General features: G+C 41.6%; 1 protein-coding gene across 3 annotated transcripts in view; it reads right to left on the bottom strand.

The window, feature by feature from the left end:
* Positions 1 to 1,104: 1,104 nt before the first annotated feature.
* Positions 1,105 to 18,555, bottom strand: part of LOC125005102 (carbohydrate sulfotransferase 8-like) — a 122,297-nt gene continuing 104,846 nt past the window's right edge. For all 3 annotated transcript variants that reach the window (XM_047580097.1, XM_047580099.1, XM_047580098.1), the window contains 2 exons: positions 7,211 to 7,248; positions 1,105 to 5,063 (listed from right to left, as the gene is read on the bottom strand). In XM_047580097.1, the coding sequence (XP_047436053.1) occupies positions 3,888 to 5,063; positions 7,211 to 7,248 (1,214 nt within the window). In that variant the 3' untranslated portion in view covers positions 1,105 to 3,887. The remainder of the gene's footprint in view (positions 5,064 to 7,210; positions 7,249 to 18,555) is intronic.

Below are 18,555 nucleotides of genomic sequence, written 5' to 3' on the forward strand. Positions count from 1 at the left end.
CTCGCTTGTAGCTGTCATGACAGAGAGAAGGCGAAAAGCAAGAAAGGGAGATGCATGCCTCAACTCCCAGGTCATCCTTCCTGCTGGGAGTGATCAGCTGTGCGGTAGTTTAATGATTCTAAATTCACAATATAATTGAACATTTCCCTGTGCTGTGCACTTGAGTTTAAAGGCAAGGTATCTATTTATTTTTATTTATTTATTTATTTATTGGTGTAATTTTGTCCAAATTTGACAATAGCCTGTCAGCATACTGCAATTCAAGTGTTATGAGAGAAACCTTGACTTCTGTGCCTTCCATAATTAATAATGCCTTACTTCTATGAAAGCTAATTTATTACACTGACTTTGAGGATCCTCTGACTCCTACAGCTCCCACACCAAGGAGGCTTGTTGGCAATTGTGACTTTATGTGTAACGCTTGAGCAAATACTGGTTGTATGCCATGAACTTTCTCTACAGACACACTGTACATGTCTATGTCAGAAACCATTTTTGGTGAGCTCTTAATTAAGACCTCCATCTGGCTAGACTTTAAACTTATTCTACACTTTGGTTTTATGAAGGTATTCGACAGCAGCATTTTGTGTTTAGTGATATTTTGCAGTTATTAGCGCGCTAATATGCTAAAATAAGATGGTTACCATGGCGCACATGGTGATGTTTGCTTTATTACATCCCCCCAGTAAAAAAAAATCTCACTCCAAGTTAAATTCAAAACTGGTTGCATGTAATGCAATTAAACTACTTTAGGTTTAAATATCATTTTTTGACTGTTAAAAAAAATTACAAAATTTTCTCTGCAAAAAGCCCTGAAGGCAAATATCTACCATTTACAGGAATGACATGGTGTATGCTAACATGCTAACAGCATTAGCATTTAACTTAGAGCAGTTCCATGCCTCAATACAATCTTAGGCTCAGTTGCAGACTGATGTGTTTCAGTGCATTTAGTGGTATAATGAATTTAAGTCACAAATAAGCAGAGACAGTGAGCTTATCTATGCAGGGCTGCGCACTACAAATTATCTCTGTGGAACTTATTGGCTCATATCTCAAAGTTTAGACAAACAACACAAATTCTTGAAAACAAAAGACACACACTGAAAATGCTAAAAGACAATTTATTAGTAGACACTCATCAGCCAGAAATAACCACCTGAAAATGTCTTCCTGAAATACACCATTTGATTGGCAGTGTAATATAAGGCAAAGGGCTTAAAATCATCTTTTATACAATTTGCACCACCAATAAACTGTTATACATTCACTTGTTAATGTAATTATGCTTTTGACAAATCTGTCCATACACCCACATACCAAGAAAACTTTATTAACTGGGATTCAGTGACTGACAGGGGTATTTGCAAGAGTAATAATCATCATAATGCAATAGCACTTTGGCCAGAGATCAGCTACGCCTTATCTGACCACAACCTAAACAAAGGTTCGATTTTGGAATTGCAAAAGCCAACACTATATTGACAGAAGTCCGTACAATCACCAGCACAGTGAAAGGATAATACTACCAAAATTATGAAAGGTCTTTGAAAATCGATTATAGAGTCTATAGATTGAAATCATAGAAACGTGTTTCCATTAGCAAACACATTTCTTTAAAAATAATTTTATTGACAAAAACACATTTCCAGTGAGCTGCAAAGCAAATAGATGAACAGTGACTTTATAGAAGTCTATCCATAGGTTGTTCCCAGCAACACAATGGATGGTCATTGCTCACCAAAAAAATTAAAAATAAAATAAAATAATATATTTATATATAATAAAATAAGAAATTAAAAAGAAGATTTACTTTTGTGTTCTGTCATTTCAAGTTGAGTTTCTATTGATATCATCGTCATTTTATTTAGTCAATATTTTATGACTCACTGTATCTTCCATATTTGTGTGTTTTATTATGGTTTGTATTAGTCCTTGTTTGCTTGGACCCTAACACTATCGATGTTTGCGTAGTTTCTGGTAGTGCACCTTGTTGTTTGGTGTAACCTTCATCAAATAAAAAAAAACAAACAAAACAAATGAAGACATGGCAGGAGGGTGGTGTGTTAGGCATAAAACAGTCTACTTATGTCACCCGGGATACTGTGGTTGCGGTGAGTGTATGTACGTTTTGGGAAGATACAGAGAAATAGATTTTTAAATGTCTAAACGGCTTATTCAGTAACACACACGCAGCAGAGTGACCATGGGTAAAATAAATAAATAAAAAATGTTGTTAGCCAGGATGGGTAAGTAGGTGAAATGCAGCTCATCTGTACAGGGTCTATTAACTTACTGAGAGTTCAAACAAATCTGGGTAGTAAATAATCAAAGAGCTCATTTTCCAAAATCCTTTATATCCAGTTCCGTTGGATAAAATCTTCTGCTACCTCCAAAGCACCAAGTGGTAAAGATTCAAATATAGTTGCTGTGCATTTAAATTATACGTCAATTCTATGAGAGTCAGACTCGTCGTTTTAACCTGGTGGATATTTCGTTTTGGAAAAAAACTCTTCGGTTGCACAACACTCTCACTGGCATTACAGAACAAGAAATGACATCAAAAATTAAATGAACATACCTTCACCAAGAAACACTGAATATATATATATATGTATATATATATTAGAAATACATAGAAAAATATATAGTCATCTGAATGCCCATTATACAATTTTACACAGTAGAGTCAGAAAAAGCCTATATGGTGGTGAAGAGTCGACGTGATACGTACAGACAGTGTGAGATCTGGAAGTGAAGGCTGTTCACTGGGTGTTTAATTAGGTGGATGGAGGAGTTTGGGCACACTTGTATCTTTTGCCTCACTCCGGAAAATCCAGATCGTTACGCGTTTTGAGAAAATGTGTCTGTTTTTGGGTTAGTTTTTTTATTATTATTTTCTTTTTAATCTGTTGTATTTTACCTGTTTGGTTTCAAATGCGACCGCTACAAACTGAACGGGTCTCACAGGCATTAAGAGAATTTGGCAGCCACACTTTGTACCCTGCGAGTACCTGGACATCCTGCATCACCTCCCTCTAGTAACGGGACCTACATCACATGTACCGTGTGTGTTAGACTAAAGCACAAACTGAACCGACGACGTTAGAAGTATAAAAATGCTACAGTAAGTGCACACTACTTCTAGGTGGGCAGCACTTGACACATTTAGAAGATTTATAGTATTTATAGAGATTCATTTTGTTGTTGTTTACATTTAGTAAAGCCATTCACATGAAATATCTGTATTAGTATGCACTGATACATAGAGGTATAGTGATTCCCAATCAGCTGTGAGTCAAATAGCGGCAAATGATTCAAATTATATTTGTTAATTTGAGCCAGCTGAGCTCAACCAAGGGCCACAGCTACTAGATATATTTTAAAATGTTTGTGGTATAAGGAGATGCTCAGATAATATGCTGTATTGTACTGTATAGGGTATCTGTGTAAAATTGGCTGGCTAAGTTGACCATAAAATGCATTTACAAATGCTACTTGACTCACAGTAAGGCATCATTTAAAGCCTGATGAACAACGATACATTTTTTTTTTTTTTTTTTTTTTTTTTTTTTTTTTAGAAGCATAACTTTTATATTATATTTAAAGAGAATAAACACTTTGCATGTCAGGGCAATTTAGAGTGCTTAGTACACCAGCATATTAACATGCTGTATTTATCTCATGTTTGTCAAATTTGATAAAAATGTAACAAAAGGCTGATTCTGTGAAAATCTGCAGACGTCCGGTCACTCTGATTCTCTCAAAGACCCATATGAGCATGTGAGTGAGCATCTTAATGTAAAGAAGATTACTATCATGTAGTGGATAGTGGATGTAGACCCCAGTGGAATGTGATTGTAATTAAAGAATCGTGAAAGGACCAGTCAATATAAATCTTTAAAAGGCTTGGTGTAGTTAAACATCAAATAGTCCATGTAGTAGAAGTCATACACTCGCTGTTTCTGCACCGTGCTGACCTGTGAAAAGTAATTTTCTGTGATCTGCAGAGAGGTCCTCTTGTCTTTAGGGTTCCTGTCTTTGAACGTGGGAAGTCTGAGGCTCGCCGGCGCCCCGGTCAAACGCAGCAGAAAGTTGGACTCCTCCTCCATGCTCTCGAATTTGCCGATGAAGTCGTAATCAATGAGACAAGGGTGGCAGAGCTGGTTTGCCTGCTCCCAGTGGATGTCCATCCCCACTGGCCGGTGGACGTCCAGCAAGTATCGGACAAATTCCTCAAACGTGACCCCGTCGCCCGTCTTGAGGGCTTCAGGTGACGGTTTAGCCCTGTACTTGGAGATAATGGGTTTCCCAAACAGGTTGTGGTAGTAGGGGTTGGGATTTTCAAGTTTGTCCCTGTAAGCCGACACGACTCTCGCCAAGGGCTCGCGCACAAACATGATTTTTGTGTAAGTTTTCAGACGGTGCATGATTCCCTGTGGGTCAAAGCTTTTGAGCAACCTGAGACCGTTGCTGTAGTGGACTGTGTCGTGCTTAATGTTGTCAGTGTTGGAGGCCTGACCCGCCAGTACCATCAGGGTCCTCTTCCAGTTGGAGCAACCTGCCTTGGGCACTTGGCAGTACAACAGCTTGTGCTTGTCCTCCACATAGATATATTGGACATGCCTACGTGTGATAGCCTTGGAGATGCTGCTCTTGTACTTAGCGCAGATGTCTTTCATCAGTTGCCGACGTGCTTGTATAATACCCGGGATCTTTTTCCAGCTCTCAGTCATAGAAGATCCTAAAGTAGTAGAGGTGGAAATGGAGGTTGAGGAGGACACCAAGGACGTGGAGGAAGCAGAGGACGAGGACGAAGCAGAGGTGACGTTACTTTTGTTGTGGTTGACTGGGGGACTTGTTTTCAGCAGTTTGCGTTGCCTTTTGGAGACATGAAGGGAGCTCATGTCCTGCTCTGGAGACACGGGGGTGGCTGCCTTAGCACTGTTCTCGAAGTGTGGGAACTGCATCGGAGTGATCGGGCTGGTCAGGATGGCTCCAGTCTGATGTGGGTGCTGAGAATTCTCGGATTTGCTTCTATCACGGTCCTGAGTAGAAAGAGTCTGTAAAATAATGAGAAAAAATTACACAGGTTGAAGTCGACGGTAGAAAGATAAAAAGAAAAACAACAACACTGTTTATGGTTTCCAGTCAGTCCAGATGCTTTCACATTTACCACACATGCTCCACTCTTCACTAGGCCACTTGATGGTGCTGTTTCACTACACCACACACACAAAGCTTTAACTTTCACATGCAAATGTCACACACCGCCTAGCGCCATCCATGACCTATCAATAAACTAAGCTGTAATACCATATAAATGTCTTATAAACACTTAATGGGGAATCTAAATTAGAATCAGCCACTTCCTGATTACCATCAAATGATGCCCAGGGCCATCATGCATTCTGACATTTTATTTCAATTAAATGCTTAAATGACATCATAAAGCCAATGGACTGAATGTGTAATTTTAATTTTACAACAGACAAGGTGAAAAGACCGTCGTGAATCTCGATTCACCTCCCTCCTGACTCAAACACTCATATTCTTTCATCTGGAGGGTGGAAAAAAAAGGACGAGTGATTCCTCCCTGTCCCTGTTTAGTGTGCAGGACTTGTGCGAGGAAGGAACCTATACGCCAGACATCACGTTCTTCAGGGTTTGCCCTGATGTTAGTCTCTCACTCGGGTTGATTATCATGGAGGAGAGAGCAAGTGGGGGTCAGCTGAGAGAATATACAGTAGTTTTAGCACGGCTGACATAAAACCCTCGATTGTGGTTTGTGGATCGTCACACGCTGTGTGAACCATGTGTGACAGATAATGGTTCAAATTCTCATTGACTTTGTGAAGATATGTTTCAGTTTAGACACATTTTACCCTTGTATTTGTTTAATTTTACTAAGCTTTTATTTTGTTCTATTTGGACAGAAGAATGGAATTCCATTTTTTTGCAATTACAGCTTCTTTGGTTCATCCATGATATGAGTGGATAGATAATCATGACTGATGCTCAGTACTAACGGCCTAATCAAACACACGTAAAGAAACATCTTACCTCCAATTGGACTGTGCTTTATTAATGCTGGTAAGTGGCTTTATTATCATTATTATTATCTGCATTTAAGAATGTTATCTAAAGTAGGATTTCACTAAAACCTATTTTTAATAATATATTTTTATTAATAATATACAAAAAAAAGCACTAATTCACGATGTACGCTGGAAAAAGTATGTGAACAAGGTCTCGGCTGATTTGATAGTTACAAGTGCTCCTTTGTTAGTCGGTTAAGTTCTCTATAAACGGAGATGATTTGGGAACATGGATACAAGTGAGCAGCTAAGATCACTCCAAAACAAAAATAAATAGACCGCACAGTGAGGTAAAATAAATAATGAAAGAAAGAAAGAAAGAAAGAAAGAAGAAGCCCAGAGTAACAGCTAAATCTTCACTGGAGATCTGAAGTTTGCAGCTCCTCATCGCTACTACAAAAATGCTTTGTGGACTGGCAAAAACATTGGTTGAAAAGAACCATCTCTCCAACAATGAAAACATAATTTCAAAGGCGAACACAAGTGGATGGCGCGTCATGATTGCAGGATGCTTTGGGCCTGGACAGCTCACAGTCATTTCAGGAAAACAGAAATCCCCGTGTTCATCAAGAACATGTCACGTTACCGTGGCTTTCTGCCGGCTGAAGTTTAGCAGAAGATTAGTGAAAATGACTTCTATAGAATGCCTTTTGTGTTGTTCTGTGAGAGAACAACACAAAGAGAGTACACTTCTGTAATGCCCCAAAGCTACATGTCATTTCATTCCGCTTTGATCTGAGGGTTCACTTTCTTTTTCCGTTTAATGTGTGTGTTTAACAAAGACATGGATGATTATTACGCATTATTAACTGTATAATACAATAATTTAGATCAGATCATGTAAACCATAACCAAAAACACAAATACAATAAAATGAGAAAACGTCTGGGCGCGATTTCAGCCTAGTTCAAAAGGGATCGTTTACTCACTAAACTCAGCCTCGGTCCCACTGACTGAATGCACAGTGTGAGGTCAGCCTTTCTACACAGATACTATCAGACACGCTGAGAGGTACAAGGCTGACAATCACTTTTTTTTTTTTTTTTTTCCTTTTTCAACAGATAACAGGTGGGAGCAAGCGGTGTTTTGGGAGAAATGGAGTAGACACATACCTCTCTGGACTGCCGTGGACTGGTTCCAAGCTTCATGTCTGGAGAGAGAAGAGATAAGAGACAGGAAAATCAGCACTTAAGTAAATAACTTCCCCTTTTTTTCCCCCTTGTGGAAGAGGAGCCACTGATGCATCAGAGGCTCCAATAATTCAATGCTTCCCATCACTTAGCATGTCTGCTTTTGATCCCCAGCAAACCACCCATGCGCTGCAAGTGCACAGGCTGGAGACATGTAGCTCTAACTGTGTAATGAGCTGCCACAAGCATGACAAGTTTGCAAATGCACCGCGCTGCCGATAGTGGGCACCCAGAAAGCCGAAAAACTGGCAAAGGGGGCTAACAATGGTTTGCATGTTGACAACCAGGAAGGTAGACCGACGAAGAGCAAAGATGCCGTTTGTTGATATTTTGCAGGACAGCATGTGAGTGACGGAGACATACAGATTGACTGCGTGGCAGCCTTGGGGACAGGTGCCGTGTATATTGGCAGATGTGCAGCAGCAGGAGGGACGATGTGTTTAGTGGTGTGTCTCCAGCTGGACATCTCCTTTCCTTAGGTCCCCCCATCTTGCTGATATGTAATCAGGCTGACAGGTCTGAGTGGGCTGCATGGTTGCTGACGGGAGGGGGGGGCGAAGACACCTCTGCCTGAGTGGCTTGTCACTTTCAATTTGAGAGTGGAAGTGATAGGAACCTGCACGAGGGGGGGTGGGGTGGGGGGGCTTGGTTGTGGGGGCTGCAGATGCAGGCCATAACCTTCCCTAAGTGATGAGATGTGCAGAGCCCTATCTCACACTTAAACACGCCTCAGTGGGGAGGGAATAGAACACGCTGCACAGATGCAGTGTTGTTTTAGATTAGTATGCGCTAGAGAGCACTCGGTTGCTGTCTGGCTCTGTGTGTGTTGAATCTTCGCCTCCGTTCTCCTGAGCGGGATGACGGGGGACGAGGCAGAGGGGTGAAGAAAGAAGAGCGGCGTGCGCTAACGCGGCGGCATGTGACATTTCCTGATCTTGTTTGGGTGCCGCTGTGTTATTTGATCTCCTAACCCTAATGACTGCTCGTGTAGTGTGCTCATCTTTGATTCCAGTTACACGAAGCGCACGAATACTAATGACAGCACGCACAGATTGCAGGAGAGGCACATCCAAGCACAACAATAGCGAAACTCTTTGAGCGTGCGGCGCTCCAAACTGATGAAGCGGCCAGGACCCTCGTAGCCCTGGCCATCTTACAAAGATGCTTGGTTATTGATCTTGAAAACCACATCAAGGTGGTAATTGAAATCTCCAATTGATTCATTCTAAGAGGTGTTTTCTCTGACCGTTGTTACACTTTTGTAATCGCGGCCGATGTCAATACCGTCTAAGTTTCCCATTCTGTGTAACACCTTTTTTAAATGATGAAATTCTTCGCTTCTTGAATGTTTGACCTTTAGTTATATGGGAAAAATGAAATGCACCAAGTCTGAGTTTGACTCCGCTCAGCCAAAGCGCAAAGGTGGCCCCGTTCAAGGCTCTTCTTGACGGTGTCTTGTCAAAGTTGTTTTGAAATGACAGGGCTTGATTTGATTTGCTAAATTGAGGCTTACAAATCAGCCACAAAGAGGGCTCGGATTCTGGCTCTGAAAATGCAATTTTCTCTCAAGTGGCGAGCCAAAATTACATTTCATGAGAGGAACATCTTTCACAGAATATAACTGAAACAAGTAATTTAACGATGTAAACGGAATTTCTGGGGAATTTGTAAACATCATTTATCTCTGTAGTATCTATTTGGCTGAGGCTAATGGCTGCCGTTTGATTGCAATTTCACACTCAGTCAATTCCACTCAGAATAACTACGCTATTGATTTTCACTGCTGCGCGGTGAAACTGTAATAAATTGTTAAGAGTGACGCTTCATCTTGTGAGATGCAGAATATTCCTTCTGATAATTCCACATGTAACAGCTACAGTAGAAGCGTATGTTTTTTTTTCTCTTTCTCTTTCCAAAAGTTTCACTAAAACTGTAAAACTGAATATTCCAGAGGTTTAGGCTGTATGCTAATATTTGTTGTTATTGTTCATTGCAGCATTCACAAGAATGACTGACTGCAGCACTTCCAGAGAGACTCGGGATAACTGCCTCAATGGGCTTTTCTGTAACAGAAAGAAAACATTCAGCCATTAAAGCTAAAGTCATTCATACCCCCAGATATTAAATGCCAGACTCTGGTTCTTCTCCTTTTGAAGTTCTAAAGTGTTCCAGTAAACATATTCAGATATAAAATGCACCATTCACAAGACAGATCAAAAGAAGTCCTATGTTAAGCTTTGCTTTGATTCTCCGGCATCTCACTGTAATTTTGCTGATGATGGAAGCTGATATAAAAGCAGAGCCTTGTCCTCTATTGCCCTCTAAAGATAACCTTGAGCAGCCACCTCCCTATCAGAGACTCTGAATATTCATGCAGACGACCCAGCAATACGGCAAAGATCCACAGCAGCAACGGCCGCATCATTAGTGGATCCATTATCATCCTTCCCCCTCAAAGATCCTTGTGCAACTCTCTAACGGAAACGTACATCAAACATCATCTTTCTTCATCTTTTTTTTTTTTTTTTATCCGGCACTGCCGGAGAGGAGGAGCAAAGGACAAAAACAATGTGAGATAATGAGCTTGTTAAGTGAAGGATTGTGGCTCCGTGCTCTGAGAGAACTTGTTAAATGCCTGTTTTTAACCAGACACTGACCAGGAGGGTGCTAGGAGCCAGACAAGGCGTGTCCTCCTTCAGCCCACCATTCAGGCGAGGCAGTCATGCTGTGCCACCATAAACCTTTCATTAGTCATTCAGCACAGCGAGCCACTGTGACCCCAACCAGCTGCACTCCCCTCTCTCCCAGTAAACCACCTACACCTGCTTTCTGCACACACGTTCCTCCTCCACTTGACTCTGTGTGAGAATACAGGGCCGGGGCAAGCTAGTGCGGTTTATCAGAGGAAAACGCCTGAGAATGGAGGTATTAGGCTTTGAGCTCTGGTCCATTGATGTTTTAACTTGTTGTGGTAAGAGATAAAACGATGTTTCAGCTGGTGTTGAAATCCTTCAGGACTAGCCTAGATAGAGAGAGAGAGAGCAGCTGCTGGGGAGGAGGAGGAGGAGGAGGAGGAGGAGGAAGAGGAGATGGGTGAGCAATCAGTTATTTAAGATTAAAGATGTGCTTGCAGACACTCGCCAAAGACCACAGACCATCCAAACTGCATGTGTGTCATCGTCTGACAACTGGCTAAGGAAGAAGGCTCGGAAGGTTTAAGATGTTCTTAGGAGTTTACAACTCAAAGCGCAGGCCTGGCCAAGAATGAATAAAAAAAAAAAACACATTCATAATCCGACTACTGATTGTGTGCTGTAAATGAAGCCAAACCCTGAACACAAAGATACTCTCTCCTCTGCTTCAGTCGTTGGATTCTGTTTTACTCAATCCAACAGAAGAGTTTAACTAATAATCTGAACCGATTAAAACATATTTTACATAGAATATTAAGGTCACGTATCCCACTGCGGATGGAATAAGTATTAGTGCTTTATTTATAGGGAGATATAAGATAGAGCACGACACAGTGGTCCCTGGATTAACACAAACGTTGAGCATCTTAACTTCTCAGCAACAAGTGTGCCACACTTCGGTAGTTATATTAACATCTTACCTAAATATTTCTCAATTTATGCTACTTGATATATTTTCCTACACTTCAAAAAGAGATCCTACCTAAAAAAAAAACATACAAAAAACATAGAGCATACAAAGAAGGGCCCCCTGCCAGTGATAGAACTACTGCCTTCACCAACTGCAACACTCAAACACCTCTTGCATGTATAAGGGTTTTCATAATAAAAACCTAACAGAATATATTAGTGCATAATTGATGTTACATTTTAAACCAGACTACTTTCACTTTCAATTTCATTTTTAGTATGAGTGGTAAGGTTAAACACTGGTTGACAAATCTCTGTGGGTTTGCTTCTATGAACTACCCCTTCTGGTCTTAAGGTCATCTGATTATAGCTCAAACACGTTGGTTTTACTTGAGCGTTTTATTACCACTTTTACATGTGCTCTGAGAACTTGTTTTACTTGACAAATTCAGGGATTCGTATTTTGTGTTGAGCTACTTTTAGCAGCTAATAAACAGTCTTCTAATTAGTCTTTTTTTCTGATGTATCTGCAAATGTCTTTTTTTTGTCTTTATTTATTTATTTTTTTTAAAAAAGAGCAGGCCTAAGTCAACAGCATCCCTACTCCCCTCCACCTCCTACATCTTACGCCGACATGAGCGGAAGGCTGGCATCAGAAGACGCGCCACCTACAAAGGTTATTCTGCGTCAAAGCTGCATCAGTGTCTTCTCCACAAGCCAGGTGACAAAGCGTCATCATTGCATTATTGAATAGCTTTTGTATTCATTTGACATTTCTTTTAGTTACTCTGTGTCTTAATTACACCTTATTAGCCTGCAATGTCTGTCATTTGTTTAAATCACCGGGTAACTGCAGTCGTCAGTTTTTTCCCCCCCATTTAACTTCTGTTTGATATCATCCAACGGTATATGAGCAACACGATGAAATACAGCCCATCCCTGTCCTTAAGCCTAACCTTTACCACACCACGTGAAAAGCTTAAAATAACACGCAAAGTGTGCCTGAAGTGGAGTGCTATTTATACACAATTCAATTGTCAGAGTTAGGGGGGCAGATGCTGCTGCAGTTCCTCTTGTTCGCCAGCAGAGGTGAATAAAGGTCACTGATGACTACTCTGCTCTGAAGCCTGTGAATCTGCTCTGATGTTACAGTGGTTTTATATTGCATTTGCAAGTACCTGAGATGAGAAATGGTGTGTGGTATGACAGGTAAACAATAACTGTATGACTGTTTAACATAGATGAAGGCTGCGTTCAGTTAGAGCTTTGAATATTAAATTATTATTGTGCATCTTTATGATGAAGAGAATTTTATAAACAGTGGCTTCTGGACTAGTTGAATGTTAGGAAGGGACGTCCCTTCCTAAATCTCATCATAGCAGACATCTGACCTCCTGCTATGACCTGTAGTTTTCCCTTTACTGCAGCTCAGAGGTGCCACAGCACAGTTAGTCAAATCCATAAATTGTACGATGTTCAAAACGCCACGTGTGGCCTCGCACTCGCCTCTGACCCCGCGTCAAGGCCAACCGTTTGAAGGATGCGCTCTCTCATTAGTTGAAATCCAAATGAAAACACTCCCCCACGCCGCAACGTTAAATCATCGTGCCTTCCGCACGGCACAGATGAAACACGGTTTGGCTCATAATTGTCTGCGTCTGGGCACAAGCCTAGAATACGAAGGCTACATCAACATTCAGCGAGATAAAAATCGAGCTCAGCGGAAGACTATTTATGATGCCAGGCTGTGGTGTTGCATTAACACCTTTGCACTATTTTCAGAGTGCTTCCCGCTCTGAGGCAATGCAGCTGTTCAGCTCACGTCTCGTCACTTTGATCATCCCGTCTATAAGTATGAGTTTGTGAATGGGTTAAACATGCCAAAATATTAGAAGGTAATCTGGATTAAACTGGCATTTTTTGTCAAGATATCATTTCTTATATAGAAATTGTTTGATTGGAACAATGATCTACAATGATAATTTGAAAACCTCATGGTCATATTTTATAGTGCTTTTATAGTAATTTTATTTTAATGCATAGGATCCTCTCTCATTCAGTATAATTAAATGATGAAACTGAGGCAATGGGATTTCTTTTTCACTATAAATTAGCATGCTGTAGAGTGCTTTAGGAATAAAACCTTTCATACTAAGCCAGAAAAATTGAGATACCGTATTTAATGACAAGGAGGCAGTAAAGGCAGTAATGTAGGTAGATATAATAATTTGCCTCATATTTTAATTTGTTCCAGTCTTGTTTTATTTATTTATTTATTTCTTCCTATAACAATCTGCAGACTCACGTTTTATGCAGGTAACTTGAAGAAAGCGCACAGCAGGACTAAAAAAAATAAAAATAATGGGCCAGGAAGATTGTAAATGCTGAAAGTCGGTTTCAAGTATGGAACTGATTTCTGTGACGACAATACATTTTGACAACAATATGTTCTCGGAGTCGATGCTACTCTGAGCACTTTTCAAGGTTAGGAGATGCAAAGTCTTCCCAGGGCAGATTTCCATGGAAACAGAGTCAGTGAGCTGTATGTGGGGATGTGGTGGGAGGTGGCTTGTTCTAATATAACGTAGAGGACAGGGCCTGGAAGCTTGAGCGAAGAGGGATGTGTAAACAAATGCTACCTGTCAGCTGTGAGCTCAGGGTTAAGTGAATTATCTTGGCACGGACAAGGTGCAGGAGGTCTTAATTGGCACATATCTTATTTAGATGCTGCAGAGTTCTTGACCCGTAGGTACAGAGTTCTCCCTTGAAAATAAGGAGATATTTTGAAGAAAAAAATGGCACAGGCACGACTTGACAAATAAAAGGAGGAAGGATTCAAAAGGATGACAAGACAGGACTGATATCCTCTCATGTGGCTATAGTCTTGTGTTCAAAGAGGAAGAAAAGACAGACACTATAAAGGGAGCGCTGACAATCTTTACAGTCCTGAAAATGATTTGACAGTGATCTTAGAATCAGAAATCTATGACATCACAGCTCGCCAATACTAATGCATACAAAGCTTCAGTCTAGTCATCTAAACCATGTGCTCGGATGACACCGACAGTACACCCTCTGTCACGGAGTATTTAAAATACGCAGATGACATGCCCATTCACCGAGTCCTCATTAACTCTGCTGTGGCCTATCGAGAAATCAATTACGGACTTTTCTTTCCTCTCTGCACCTCAAGGTCTCAGAAACAAAAGAAATGCTGATCAGCTTCCCAGCAGCAAAAGAAAAAACAAAACACATTTTCACTACCATCCATATCTTAGACAGTGAGCTCATTTACAGCCAACACAACAATTACATCAACAAGTGTTGTCAACTTTCAGTATGTACGTATATAAAGAGCAGCAGCGCAGCCACAAATCTTCCTGCGATGCAGCAGAATCATTAGTCACAGAAAATAAAAATAACACAACAAAGGGAGTTTGTTTGGGGCGGCACGGTGGATCTGCGGTTAGCGCTGATAGATTAGGTGTGAGTGTGAATGGCTGTCTGGCTGTCTGTGTTGGCCCTGCGATAGACTGCTGGCGACTCGTCCAGGGCGTACCCCCGCTCCTCGCCTGATGACAGCTGGGATAGGCTCCAGCAACCCCCACGACCCTAGTTAAGATAAGCGGCAGTAGAAGATGAGATGAGAAGTTTGTTTGCTTAGTTTTTTTTTTTTTTTCTCTCAGCTCCGTATCAGGACATCGTTGAATTTGACTCGCAGCTCTCCTACTGATTGGTCTTCCCTCTCACGGCGTATTAGCTGGAAACAGCCTCTTCTGGCCTTACATGAAAACCATACATGATTGCAACAGGCTGACTACTCACTCCAGAACCACTTCACACCCCTTCCTCCTGCCTCCCGCCTGCTTATAGGAGACAATCACGTACCGCGGGGCCTGCATCAGCAAAAGCTTTATTCCCTTCATCCCCACTACCGCGTTACATGCAAGTAAATAAATACAAGGCAAATTAAATGTCTAGAAGGTCGGAAAAAAGTCATATTCAGCTAGTTTAGGCACCTCACGGACACAGAAGGGCTTCCGTCCAGGTTTTGACAGCTAACTTTATTTACGGGGAAACGTGAAAATAAAAGCGACCTGATCTAATTAGACGGTAGGACATCTGTTTGTATAAACCGAGAACATGCTTCCTTGTATTTGCTCAAAGGACTGCGTGCATCTCTTAAACACTGATGAGGGGATGAAAAGAAACAGAGAATGAATAATTAGCTTAAAAAAAAAAAAAGACAGGGGAATTGTGTCATTCTCCAATTTTTGTTAACCACCATATTTTTCTTTGGTTTGAGAACAACCTGATTGAAGAAAGTGTGCCGGCTTTGATTGTACCCTTCAAACAACTGAAAGAATTTCAGCCATAATTGCACACCCCAGTTCATTAATATTCATTTTCTTTTTAACAGTGCCATTTAAAGCGTCATGCTCTTGCTTTAGGATTGATTAAAGGAGTTATGCGATGACCTGTTTTCAGTCTTTGTTTCCCACAATTTTTCATTTCTTCTAGATTAAAGTCAGCGCCAAATCCCTTTATCGTGACCTGTGGGTACACCGGTGGTGTGCCGGGGTAGTCTGATCAGAGGCTGCTATGTCTTCGTTAAGCCTCCGCGCTCCCCTGTTCACCTCTATTTGCAGTGAGATTGGGAACTGGAATTGGCCCTGTCACTGTTTACACTGGCCTCTCATTTGAGTTAGCCGCACGTTCTCTTACACACCCCTTGTTTTCCTGTCAGAGCACTGCTGATTACAGCTGGGCCTGATGAGTCCAGACATGTGAGTAAAGCCCAGAAACGCGGCTGAATACTAAGTAAATAGTTGGGGGACCGCATCAGCGTCCCGATAGATGAGCAGCTGCAGGGCTCACCTTATGCCTGCAGTCAGTGTGTGAATGGAGAAATGAGACTGATCTGGAGCCAAGTGCACTCGCTGAAATATTATCCAGATTTCTGTGCAGATGACAATGTGACTTTAAGTCGGCACGTTAACAGCCAGATTTACTGCTGACAAGACAGACTTAAATGGAGAAAAACGTATGATTTTTAGATAAAAGTACAGACGATTCACAAAATAAGGTCACAGAGGAAAACAGATATTTTACAGTATCTGACTAATAGGCACCTGGTCGACAAGCAGGAAATTGATTGAAATTTCCAAGCTTTCTTAATCCCCCATGAAGATTCCTGCGGCATAACTGAAGCCTAAAAAAGCTCGGATTGATTAGCTGTCATAAGCAAACGCACACTATCAATTGGGATTAACAGTGTCCATTTATTCTTCACCATTTTCTCCTTTGTTGCCGCGGCCTCGGAGCCATGCTCTCTTAACATGCCTGCCAGCTCACCCCTGGGCTCTAGCCACCGCACAAGCAGGCCATTCCAGGTCTGCACAGAGGCTTCTGATTAGCCTCAAGCACTTTCCCGTTTTCTTCTATTCGCCCCCAGCCTCGTCTCTCTTTTCCTTTTCACGATTCCTCCATTATCATATATATTTATATATATATATATATTTTTCCTTCATGCATGCAATTTATTTATTTTTTTTTTTAATACAGGCCTTGTCCCACAGCACTGTGTGTGGTTGGGCTCTGGCAGGCAGTGAAGTGCACACGAACATCTGAACAGAGCAACGCTTTCTCAACCCCTTTACAACACTGTGCTAATGAGAGGGTGTGCATGCGTGTGCGCGTATTGATGCTGCAAAAAGCTGTCACGCTGACTGACATTTCCTTATGCCTGAAATAACTCTTACACACGTCAGGTGGCTGTTGCCCCAAGGTCCCCAGAGTTGAGGTGTCATTTAAGAAACACAACTTGTTTCTTCTGCAGCTTACATGCTGCTGACTGCCAGCCCATTTCTGTGCCTCTTGTGGAGAAAACAAAAGCATCAGTGCAGGGGCAGATGGCTATTCCCTGTAATCTGCAGCTAATCCCACATTCTTCCTGCATTCCTTTTCTTTTACTTTTATTCCTGCTGTACAAGCTCAGGAAGGGCCTGCTTTTTTTTGATAATTGTATGGCTCTTGGATTTTTTTTTTTTTTTGGACGCCTTGCGCAGAAACACTGAAGTGATTGATTTTCCGGGATGTTTTCCACACTATACTTAGGTTTCTTTTGCCAGTGTTGGGCTTCATACTAGCAGCATTATGTTCACATCACCTTTCTAAGCCTCTGCTCATTGGTGCCGACTGTCTACTCCACATGAAAAAACCATGAGCATGAATTTGACACAGAGCAGCTGATGGTGAAGCACTGCAGAATAAATTAAACGAATTCAGTTTGGAAGTGTTTGTTTTTCTTCTTTTTTTTGCCTTGTATGTGAAGCACCTGATCAGATATTCAAAAACGACAGCCTTGCTTACTAGATCTGCAACAAAACAACGGTTGACAAAAAAAAGTCTTAGATCCCACAGCACTCTCCTGGTCCCTGCCAAAGTCTGTCCGATTACCTGGCTTCAGCATTTAAAATACTCATTGAGCCCCCCAAGCCTTCGCCTTTTCTACTATCTCAGACTCCTTTCTTCTCCCTGTCAGGGAAAATGCCAGAGAGGCGCTGTGAGAGCCATGCTGCGCTCCCAGCGCAGGTAATTTGACAGTGAGCAGAGAGGGCGCAGAATAATTGGGATAGCATTTACGTGTCAATGTGACACTGACGAATAGCGCTCAACATTTAACGTGTCCGAATGGAATTGGAGGGAAAACAGCAAGTGTGAGATTCCTGGAATAGATTTCACAAGTTGTCTAGCTAAAGAAGCAGTGGGTTAATCAGAGAAACTAGACATCTGGCCTCTTGTCTGGGCTGTTTGTGTCTGAGGCTGTGGGAGAACGGACTGGAGCAAATGATAATTTTGGCCAGGCTCTGGTCTTGTGAACAGCAAGCCAATACTGCCCGAGCCTGGGCTTGCGGTGGTTTTAATTGGACTTAACTCAGTGGGGCAGATGCATTCAGAGACAATTGGATGATATAAGTGGCAGCTTTCAGCGCCAGCAACAGTTTTACTCTTATCAGAGTTGTTGACTTCTTACTGTTATAAGAAGTGAAACAGCAAGTAGTCGGAAAATATGCCTGCACTGACGAACTAATTCGAAAAACAGTAAAGTGATGTGACTGGCAGGTAGCTTTTTAACGGTCTCCTTTCACTGAGCAGTATAGATCCACAGCTTCTGGTTTGGATAGACTGAATCTTCCTATTAGTACAACGATAGGGGGAAAGGCACAGGGCAGAAATTTCACAAGCATAACTTTTGCTTTAGTACTATTTGGAAAGAAAAGACTGAGGAGATGCTAAAACATATTAAATTAACATAACTTGTGGGAGTTTTGTTTCTGCCAGTAAGAGAATTCTACAGTAAAAACCATTGCACGAGACACCAGTGCTGGCTAGCCAGCGAAGACGACTTTTTGTCCCTTCTGTTCTGCTCTCATAATGGCTGCCGCTGCCAGCCTCAGAACAGAGGGACAGCACAGTGTAATGAGCGGGATTACCAAGGGAGACTGGCAGGAATAGTATGGTATCAAAGGAAATCCAGTCAGTAAGGGATATTCAGACAGCACTCCCATTCTTTTATTCATTGCCTGTGCGCCCGGAGTGACTCAGCTCACTCTCCTGCTGTCAAACCCTGTCATTATCCATTAGTGTGTTTCTGCCTCGCCA

Source organism: Mugil cephalus, chromosome 3 (assembly GCF_022458985.1).
Source record: "Mugil cephalus isolate CIBA_MC_2020 chromosome 3, CIBA_Mcephalus_1.1, whole genome shotgun sequence".
In the NCBI taxonomy this organism is placed as follows: domain Eukaryota; kingdom Metazoa; phylum Chordata; class Actinopteri; order Mugiliformes; family Mugilidae; genus Mugil; species Mugil cephalus.